The sequence below is a fragment of the Oncorhynchus tshawytscha genome, linkage group LG20, assembly GCF_018296145.1.
Source record: "Oncorhynchus tshawytscha isolate Ot180627B linkage group LG20, Otsh_v2.0, whole genome shotgun sequence".
In the NCBI taxonomy this organism is placed as follows: domain Eukaryota; kingdom Metazoa; phylum Chordata; class Actinopteri; order Salmoniformes; family Salmonidae; genus Oncorhynchus; species Oncorhynchus tshawytscha.
This window is the reverse complement of record NC_056448.1, coordinates 18,503,213-18,514,306: the sequence shown is the minus strand read 5'-3', so window position 1 is coordinate 18,514,306 and position 11,094 is coordinate 18,503,213. Positions and strand designations below refer to the sequence as shown.

At 42.8% G+C, this 11,094-nt stretch overlaps 1 protein-coding gene across 2 annotated transcripts in view; it reads left to right on the top strand.

The window, feature by feature from the left end:
* Positions 1-11,094, top strand: part of LOC112219350 (myosin-IIIb) — a 50,486-nt gene continuing 39,392 nt past the window's right edge. For both annotated transcript variants that reach the window (XR_002948746.2, XM_024380517.2), the window contains exons 1-3: positions 1-331; positions 1,286-1,351; positions 1,606-1,736. Coding sequence is in view for 1 of the 2 variants with exons in the window: in XM_024380517.2 (XP_024236285.1) it covers positions 230-331; positions 1,286-1,351; positions 1,606-1,736 (299 nt within the window). In the remaining variant the exon portion in view is untranslated. The remainder of the gene's footprint in view (positions 332-1,285; positions 1,352-1,605; positions 1,737-11,094) is intronic.

Below are 11,094 nucleotides of genomic sequence, written 5' to 3'. Positions count from 1 at the left end.
CCTGGGAATAGAGTAAACTCAGCTCACATACGCTGTGTGCGCTGCTGTCACAGTGTTTACATTTATTTTATTTGAATTACGGCACAACCTTGTCGTTTTTAGTATAGGTTGGATTTAAACGCAAGAAAAACAAGGAAGTCAATTGTTGTTTTTTATCAAGCTTCAGTATTGTCCAGTACATATAATATTGCGCCCACGTTTTATTGAATAGATACGATTTTTGAAAGAAATGGAGGTGCTCCTCCACGAGGATTTGGCAGCTTTGTCAGATTTGGATGAACAAAGTTTGTTGGAATCCCTGAGTCAACGGTTCAGACAAGATCGCATCTATGTAAGTAACTTTACAACTTCAGATTTATGTGCATATGACTGCTGTGAAAAATATACAATTTGTTCCCCCATTACGAGGATATTTTGTATCTGACCAATGATTAAATGTTAACACTGATACTGTTATGTTATTGTGATGAGACCATTACTGTGCCTCAGGTTATATCACTTTGACACTACAGTACAATCCCTGGACACGATCCCCCCCCATGTTCTACCACGTCACCCATGTGTACACAGGACTCTGCACTCTGTAAAAATCCCTGTAATTTGATGTATTTTAATCTGCAACAAATCCCAACAAATCAAATACCTCAACCCTTAACATACTGACAGAACAGCTAGATTATCTAAATCTGTTTCAATGTATTTTATTACTTGACACGGCAGTAAACTCAACAGTGTTGAAGGGTCGGGATCGATGAATAACACAAATAGGCAGTCTAGTGGAGGCTGCTGAAGGGAGGCTGCCTCGTAATAATGGCCGGGAATGGTATCAAACACACCATTCCAGACATTATTATGAGCCGTCCTCCCCTCAGCAGCCTCCACTGATGCAGTCATATATCAACATGCCATTTTATTTCATGTCGTTGTTGGCTGACAGAACAAAGAACTTTGTGCAGTGACACGAGTGGTGTTTGTCTTTGAACGTACAGCACACATTAATGACCCGCCAGCTGTATGTTCTTAATGTCGTAGTTCAGCCACGACTCTGTGAAACATAAAATAGATTAAGATATAAATGGCCTGATTTCTTTTAAGGTGTTTCCATTTTTCAAGTAAGGAAAACTGGTTTACTCTGCTAATGTGTAAGGGAGGTTTCGTTAACAGTGGAGGCTAACAACCTGAGCTGACTTCAGTTTGAAAGGGAAACACTTGAAAACCAGTTTAACCTTGACATTGATGGTAAACTCTTTCTCGCTCTCTTTCTTCCACTGCCTATCTCTACCAGACCTACATTGGGGACATCTTGGTGGCCATAAATCCATTTAAATACCTTCCTCTGTATGAGAAAGAGGTAAGTACTGCTACAAGACAAATAAGCATTCAGCTGTGCTGGCAGATTTAGTCCTAAAAGCTGCCCTAGCTGTCCAATGACTCCCTATGACCTGGAAAACATAGAAGTTCCACCAAGTATTTTCAAAGGCTTCTACACTTAAGCTTGCCTTATTATGGATTTAACCAACATAACTGACCAGTAATCTTTAGAAAAATCGACTAAACTGTTTGTAGACAGTGGCTTTAGAGATGTTCCTCCTTCTATCTGTTCAGGTATCAGAGAGCTATAAGTACCATGAGAAGACCAAGCTACCTCCTCACATATTTGCTGTGGCAGACAGGGCCTACCAGTCCATGCTGGGACGGTTGGCCACAGGACCCCGAAACCAATGCATTGTGATCAGGTGGGTCCATTAACAGTCTACAGTAGTACTTTACTGAGCCAAGCTGTACTGCACCAGCCTGTCACACATCCACTAAAATAGTTGCTGGAAACATGTTATAAAGGATAATGTGAACCAAAAATATCCATGCCGGCACAGTTTAGTTTGGGTTGTGTCTAAAAGATATATATAAGGTTTCCTGAACACCACCCTAACAAATGGCAACAGACACCAGTGGCAGGTGTGTCTGCTTTGCTCAGGTCAGCGGGTATTTTTTTCTCTCACATTGACATGCCACTCCCAGTACAGCAGCTGCTTAGCTGTGTTAGCCTGTGTTTGTGGTGCCTGCAGACCAGCAGGCCCAGGCTTGAGTCATGTCAACATGACCTTGCTGCTCTACACTGTAGTGGTAAATAGGTCTTGTGTAGCCTCCTGGTGAGAACACAATGTCCTTGTTTGCCTCTGGTGACCTTCATCCAGCGTGAAATATGGAACCCTTTAATTGCAGAGGAAAGAAAAACATACTTCTGGCCATGTAGTGTATGTTGACACTTGCTCGTCGAACATCTCATTCCAAAATCATGGGCATTAATATGGACTCTTCTGGGAAGGATACCTAGTCAGTTGTACGACTGAATGCATTCAAATATCTTCCGCATTTAACCAACCCTTCTGAATCAGAGAGGTGCGGGGGGCTGCCTTAATCGACATACACATCAGGGGCAGAACGACAGATTGTTACATTATTGTATGCTGTCGCATTAATATTTCCCTTCACTGGAACTAAGGGGCCTATACTGAACCATGAAAAAGAGCCCCAGAACAGTATTCCTCCTCCACCAAACTTTCCAGTTGGCACTATGCATTTGGGCAGGTATCGTTCTCCTGGCATCCGCCAAACCCAGATTGGTCTGTCGGACTACCAGATGGTGAAGCGTGATTCATCCCTCCAGAGAATGGGCGTCAAACTGCTCCAGAGTCCAATGGTGGCGAGCTTTACACAACTCCAGCTGCCGCTTGGTGATCTTATGCTTTTGTGCGGCTGCTCGGCCATGGAAACCCATTTCATGAAGATCCCGACAAACAGTTATTGTGCTGACGTTACTTCCAGAGGCATTTTGGAACTCTGTAGTGAGTGTCGCAACCGAGGACAGAAGATTTTTACGAGCTGTACACTTCGGCACTCGGCAGTCCCGTTCTGTGAGCTTGTGTGGCCTACCACTTCGCGGCTGAGCAGTTGTTGCTCCTATAGATTTCCACATCACAATAGGGATGCAACGGTACAGTGGGCCCACGATTCAGTATGTATCACGGTTTGTGGGCCACGGTAACGGTACAGTTTCGGTGTCTTTATATTTCCAGAAAAAAATAAAAACATCACCCTTTAAACAATGAACTCTTTATTTTGCCTGTAAGACAATTAAACTTTCCATTACGAAAAATGGCAGCACTAGGCCTGGTTTCTGTCTCTACTGTAGGTAATCAAGGGGAGAAAAACATTCAAAGTAAAAGTGCTTCTTAGCTTTGACGACCTGACCTGTAGGTGCTTTGCCTTCTCTATTTTAAATAAACAGGGTACATATTTGTATAGGCAATATTAAATGTGAAAATAACAAAGTGCAACATTAAGTTGGTACCCTATATGAGGTATCTATTACTTTATGTTGAGGTTCTTCTGTAAAAAGATAAGCATGTCAACATTCTCTGAAGCAAGACGAGAACGACTGCACTGACAATGTCCCCTGCGGTGGAGAGAACTTTCACTTGCAACAGAGGTTCCCAGGACACTCAGGCAAGTCTTGCAACATGGGGAAACTTTGACTGGTTTGTTTTCCACCACACAAAAGGATCAGCATCCACATGAAGGCAATCTGATGCCTTGTATGAGGTGACCACCTCCTCAATCTTTTTTGAAAAGGCGCTTGTTCTGTTCCTCTGCTTTGAAAATCTCCCCAAATAACTCTAAATAAATAAATTAAAAGAGCCTGTCACTTGAATATCGTAGCACTCTCTCGCTGTCTTTCTCTCTCTCTCCATCAAATTGCATCTAAAATGGTTCCAGATTGATATATAGCCCTATATATAAATGTCCTAGCCTACCTCTTTTCAGGTAATACATTCAATGCAGTATTTAGCTTATATTTAGTTAATTAATGATGGGTTATGCATAATAATCTTCTAATTTTAGCCTCTGTCTTTTGCGCAGTAGGCACGTACCTGGGCTCCGCTGGCCGCTCTCCTTAAATGCTCCTCGGCTCTTGGAGTCCCATGCAGGAAAAGCTAGACTACATTCACTTGCTGGACATAATGTTTTTTATAATTTCTTATACCAATAGACTATTCGAAGAGGGACGCAAGCTCTTGTTTGCTAAATGTTAAATACAGCAGCCAATAGAACTCACAGGTAGTATGAAAGGGTGAACGCGCAATGACGGTAGGCTTAAGGTCTTTTATTCAAACCCATAACCATTCAATCTTCGTGAAGAGAAGTCAAAGCCTTCTGCATCTATTAGTGAAGACAACAGAACTTATTTCATTTAACTGTTGAAGGCATGATGCAACAATGGAGAGAGAGGTAGGCTAATAACATTAGGGGAAATATTATGAAAGGTGTGTATATATGCGTCAGCCTACTAATTATACAAATAGGCCCTATTATATTTTCAAAATCGCTAGCCTATACTTGTAACTTTGAAGGCCGCATGTGCTGCACCAGAATCACTACTCTTCTGCTTTATCATGGTTTGAACGATGTGCGTAATTCACATTTACTTAATTTATTTACCCAAGAGAACATTTACTGTAGCTAGCTACATCTATGGGCTTCAATGTTTTTCTGTCATGTGTAATGTGCAGTAGCCTATATCATATATGTATTGGATAAAGGCACAATCATTTGGCCTTGCTTGGGCTCCATAAATGTATTTTAATTTAGGACTCATAATGTATTTAATATATGGCTCATGTGGCATCAGGCTTGAATTTTCGATCAAAGCTCTAAGCAAATCCCTATTTATATGGTTTATAATGCTTTTGAATGAAACATCCGGTTTTGGCGGGAAATACAGGGTTACCTGGGAGAAAATGTATTTATTCTTTGGATGGAACATTTGTGAAAATATTCAACCCTAGTAAGACCATTCTACTGCCACTGTTTCTCTATGGAGACTGCATGGCTGTGTGCTCGATTTTATACACCTACCAGCAACGGGTGTGGCTGAAATGGCCGAATCCACAAATTTGAATGGGTGTCCACATACTTTTGTATCTATATTGTATTTCTGTTATATTCAAATTACATTTTATTTGGCAAATGCGCCGAATACAACAGGTGTAGACCTTGAAGTGAAATACTTACAAGCCCTTAACCAACAATGCAGTTAAGAAAATACAAGAAAAAAAGTGAGATGAGAATAACAAATCATTAAAGAGCAGCAGTAAAAAAACAATACCGGGACTATATACAGGGGGTATCGGTACAGAGTCGATGTGCAGGGGCACCAGTGTCAAGGTAATTGAGGTAATATGTACAGTTGAAGTCAGAAGTTTACTTACACCTTAGCCAAATACATTTAAACTCAGTTTTTCACAATTAATCCTAGTAAAAATTCCCTGTCTTAGGTCAGTTAGGATCATCACTTTATTTTAAGAATGTGAAATGTCAGAGTAATAGTAGAGAGAATGATTTATTTCCTTAATCACATTCCCACTGGGTTAGAAGTTTACATACACTCAATTTGGTAGCATTGCCTAAAACAATTTTAAGCTTGGGTAAAACGTTTCAGGTAGCCTTACACAAACTTCCCACAAAAAGTTGTGTGAATTTTGGCCCATTTCCTCCTGACAGAGATGATGTAACTGAGTCAGGTTTGTAGGCATTCTTGCTTTTTCAGTTCTGCCCACATATTTTCTATAGAATTGAGGTCAGGGCTTTGTGATGACCACTCCAATACCTTGACTTTGTTGTCCTTAAGCCATTTTGCCACAACTTTATGAAGTATGCTTGGGGTCATTGTCCATTTGAAAGACCCATTTGCAACCAAGCTTCAACTTCCTGACTGATGTCTTGAGATGTTGCTTCATAATTTTCCTGCCTCATGATGCCATCTATTTTGTGAAGTGCACCAGTCCCTCCTGCAGCAAAGCACCCCCACAACATGATGCTGCCACCCCCGTGCTTCACAGTTGGGATGGTGTTCTTCGACTTGCAAGCCTCCCCCTTTGTCCTCCAAACATAAATGGTCATTATGGCCAAACAGTTCTATTTTTGTTTCATCAAACCAGGGGAGATTTCTCCAAAAAGTATGATCTTTGTCCTCATGTGCAGTTGCAAACCGTTGTCTGGCTTTTTTATGGTGGTTTTGGAGCAGTGGCTTCTTCCTTGCTGAGCGGCCTTTCAGGTTATGTGGACTTATTGGACTCGTTTTACAGTGGATATAGATAATTTTGTACCTGTTTCCTCCAGCATCTTCACAAGTCCTATGCAGTTGTTCTGTGATTGATTAGCATTTTTTGCAGCAAAGTACGTTCATCTCTAGGAGACAGGAGGCGTCTCCTTCCTGAGCGGTATGACGGCTGGGTGGTCCCATGGTGTTTATACTTGCGTACTCTGGTTTGTACATATGAACGTGGTACGTTCAGGCATTTGGAAATTGCTCCCAAGGATGAACCAGACTTCTGGAGGTCTACAATTTATTGTCTGAGGTCTTGGCTGATATATTTTGATTTTTCCCATGATGTCAAGCAAAGAGGCACTGAGTTTGAAGGTAGGCCTTGAAATACATCCACAGGTACACCTCCAATTGACTCAGGCTAATTGACATCATTTATCAGAAGCTTCTAAAGCCATGACATAATTTTCTGGAATTTTCCAAGCTTTTTAAAGGCACAGTCAACTTACGGTTTGTAAACTTCTGACTCACTGGAATTGTGATACAGTGAAATAATCAGTCTGTAAACAATTGTTGCAAAAATGACTTGTGTTATGCACAAAGTAGATGTCCTAACCGACTTGCCAAAACTATAGTTTGTTAACAAGAAATTTGTGGAGTGGTTGAAACACCTTAGGTTGGAGTCATTAAAACTAGTTTATGTAAACTTCTAACTGTAGGTAGAGTTATTAAAGTGACTATGCATAGATGATAGAGATTAGCAGTGGTGTAAAGGAGGGAGTGAGGGCAATGCAAATAGTCTGTTTTAGCCATTTGATTAGCTGTTCAGGAGTCTTATGACTTGGGGGGTAGAAGCTGTTTAGAAGGCTCTTGGACCTAGACTTGGCGCTACGGTACCGCTTGCCATGCGGTAGCCGAGAGAACAGTCTATGACTAGGTTGGCTGGAGTCTTTGACAATTTTAGGGCCTTCTTCTGACACTGCCTGGTATAGAGGTCCTGGATGGCAGGAAGCTTGGCCCCAGTGATGTACTGGGCCATAGGCACTATCCTCTGTAGTGCTTAGTGTTTGGAGGCTGAGAAGTTGCCATACCAGACAGTGATGCAACCAGTCAGCAGGATCCTCTCGATGGTGCAGCTGTAGAACCTTTTGAGGATCTGAGGACCCATGCCAAGTCTTTTCAGTCTCCTGATGGGGAATAGGTTTTGTTGTGCCTGTTCCATGACTGTCTTGGGTGTGCTTGGACCATGTTAGTTTGTTGGCAATGTGGATGCCAAGGAACTTGAGGTCCTCAACCTGCTCCACTATAGCCCGTCGATGAGAATGGGGGCATGCTCGGTCCTCCTTTTCACAATCATGTCCTTTTGTCATGATCACTTTGAGGGAAAGGTTGTTGTCCTTGCACCAGACGGTCAGGTCTCTGACCTCCACCCTATAGGCTGTCTCATCGTTGTCGATGATCAGGCCTACCACTGTTGTGCCATCAGCAAACTTAATGATGGTGTTGGCCGTGCACTCATGAGTGAACAGGGGGGAGGAGGGGACTGAGCACACACCCCTGAGGGGCAACCGTGTTGAGGATCAGCGTTGCGGATGTGTTGCTACCTACCCTTACTACCTGGGCGCGGCCCATCAGGAAGTCCATGATCTAGTTGCAGAGGGAGGTGTTTAGTCACAGGATCCTTAGCTTATTGATGAGCTTTGAGGGCACTATTGTGTTGAACGCTGAGCTGTAGTCAATGAATAGCATTCTCACATAGGTGTTCCTTTTCTCCAGGTGTGAAAGTGCAGTGTGGCGTACAATGGAGATTGCGACATTTGTGGATTTGTTGGGGCAGTATGCAAATTGGAGTGGGTTTAGGGTTTCTGGGATAATGCTGTTGATGTGAGCCATGACCAGCCTTTCAAAGCATTTCATGGCTACAGATGTGAGTGCTACGGGTTGGTAGTCATTTAGGCATGTTACGTTAGTGTTCTTGGGCATAGGGACTATGGTGGTCTGCTTGAAACATGTTGGTATTACAGACTCCGAAAGGGAGAGGTTGAAAATGACAGTGCAGACACTTGCCACTTGGCCAGCGCATGCTCGGAGGACACGTCCTGGTAATCCGTCTGGCCCTGCAGCCTTGTGAATGTTGACCTGTTTAAAGGTCTTACTCACATCGGCGGCGGAGAGCGTGAACACACTGTTGTCCGGAACAGCATATATTCTCATGCATGTTTTCGTGTTACTTACCTCGAAGCGAGCATAGAAGTTATTTAGCTCATCAGGAAGGCTCATATCACTGGGCAGCTCCCGGCTATCCCTTTGTTGTCTGTAATAGTTTGCAAGCCCTGCCACATCTGATGAGCGTTGGAGCCGGTGTAGTGGGATTCGATCTTAGTCCTGTATTGAAGCTTTGCCTGTTTGATGGTTCGTCGGAGGGCATAGTGGGGTTTCTTATAAGCTTCCGGGTTGGAGTCCCGCTCCTTGGAAGCGGAAGCTCTACCCGTTAGCTCAGTGCGAATGTTGCATGTAATCCATTGCTTCTGGTTGGGATATGTACGTACAGTCACTTTGGGGACGACGTCATCGACGCACTTATTGATGAAGCCAGTGACTGATGTGGTGTGCTCTTCAATGCCATCGGAAGAATCCCGGAATGTTTTTCAGTCTGTGCTTGCAAAACAGTCCTGTAGTTTAGCATCTGCTTCATCTGACCACTTTTTTTTAATAGACCGAGTCACTGGTGCTTCCTGCTTTAATTTTTGCTTGTAAGCAGGAATCGGGAGGATAAAATTAGGGTCAGATTTGCCAAACGGAGGGCAAGGGAGAGCTTTGTATGCATCTCTGTGTGTGGAGTAAAGGTGGTCTAGAGGTGTTTTTTAATTTATTTTATTATTATTTTTTCCTCCTGATTTAAGTTTCCCTGCATTAAAGTCCCCGGCCATTAGGAGCGCGACAAGCATTTTCTTGTTTGCTTATGGCGGTATACAGCTCATTGAGTGCGGTTTTAGTGCCAGCATCGGTCTGTGTTGGTATGTAGACAGCTACCAAAAATAATGGTATGTAGACAGCTACCAAAAATACAGACGAAATCTCTCTAGGTAGATAGTGTGGTTTACAGCTTATGCTCTACCTCAGGCGAGCAAAACCTTGAGACTTCCTTAGGTATCGTGCACCAGCCGTTGTTTACAAATATACATAGTTCCCGCCCTGGGACTTACCAGAGGCTGCAGTTCTATCCTGCCAGTAGAGTGTATAACCTGCCAGCTGTATGATATTAATAGCCATCGTTCAGCCACGACTCGGTGAAACATAAGATATTACAGTTTGTAATGTCTCGTTGGTAGGTTATATGTGCTTTCAGTCCGTCCCATTTATTAGCTAATATAGTATTAGTTAGCTAATAGTACGGATGGCAAAGGCAGATTAGCCACTCGTCGCCTGATCCTCACCCCGATCTCCTTCTGTGAAATCTGTTTCTTTTCCCAGCGAATGACGGGGATGAGGGCCTGTTTGGAGTATATCCTTCCCTTCCGACTCATTAAAGAAAAGTTATTTGTCTAATTCGAGGTGATTAATTGCTGTTCTGATGTCTAGAACCTCTTTTCGGTCATAAGAGATGGTAGCAGCAACATTATGTACAAAATAAGTTACAAACAATGCGAAAAAACAAACAAAATAGCACGGTTGGTTCCGAGCCAATCAAACGTCAGCCATCCTTTCTGGCGCCATCTTTCATATCACTCTTCTTTTTTCTTTTTTTCTCTCTCCCTGCAAATCCCCTCTGAGTTTTTCCTCATAACCCCTTCTCCTCAGGAGTCCTATGTGGTATCCTAGATTCCTGTAGTTGTCACCAAACAATCTCCTGGAAAATATTTTTGAGCAGATTTGGGATCCATAATTACAATAACACTATAGCAATGGAGCATGATCAGATCACTGCAGCCTTCGGTATCAAGCTACAGAGGTTTCAAATACAGTAATATGGATTGCTCCCTAAGGAATTAATTTACACTGGTCTGCCCCGGCATAAACCTACAGTAAACTTGGTTAACATGAGGGAGGTTCTCCTCAATGTGTTTAGCAGAAGTTTAGGAGTTTAACTGTAATGTAGTCCTGTCAATCATTCTAGTGGAGGATATTTTGTACTGTACTTTGCGGATGTTTGCTCGCCACTGCTGCAGGCTACAGCGTCTCCCTATTTTTTTAAAATGTAGGTGTAGGGATTTTAATACTGCAATTTCACTTAGTAATTTCCATGAAAGTGAAACATATGCAACCTTCATGTTAATGTTTCATTAATGTTTGTCAAAAGCCACGTCTTATCCCTTTTCTCTAAGATAAAATGTTCTTGAAATTGCAGAACTGGTACTGCAGACGTTTACAGGATATACACTGAGTGGACAGAACATTAGGAACACCTTTCTAATATTGAGTTGCACCCTATTTTGCCATCAGTACAGCCTCAATTTGTCGGGGCAAGGACTCTGCAAGGTGTCAAGCATTCCACAAGGAGGCTGGTCCATGTTGACGCCAATGCTTCCCACAGTTGTCAAGTTGACTGGATGTCCGTAGGGTGGTGGACCAATCTTGATACACGGGAAACTGTTGAGCGTGACAGGTTGATGGATAAGCTTTTGTTGAAACCATATAGAACCTACAATAAAAGTGAGATGTTGCTCTGTTTCACATCCATGGAAGCTTGTGGATCCATCTGAAAAGAGGGGTGCTTGATATAAATACATGAATGCAAGATTGGAAGGACTTGTGTACGGTTGTTGGTTGTATAGTATTTGGCAGTTTGTTTTTTCAAGCACATGCCTACCAGCAGCCTCCGCAGTGGTTGAATGGGGCCAGTCGTCCCGTGTTACAGCGCTGTCACTGATGAATGAGCCGGTCAGCCAGTCAGGGTGGGAGGGGCTGGATGAGGCCAAAAGTTGCTTGCGGTAACAAGGAAAGAATGTGACAACTTACTGTAACATGACTTGTACAATGATAGGGAG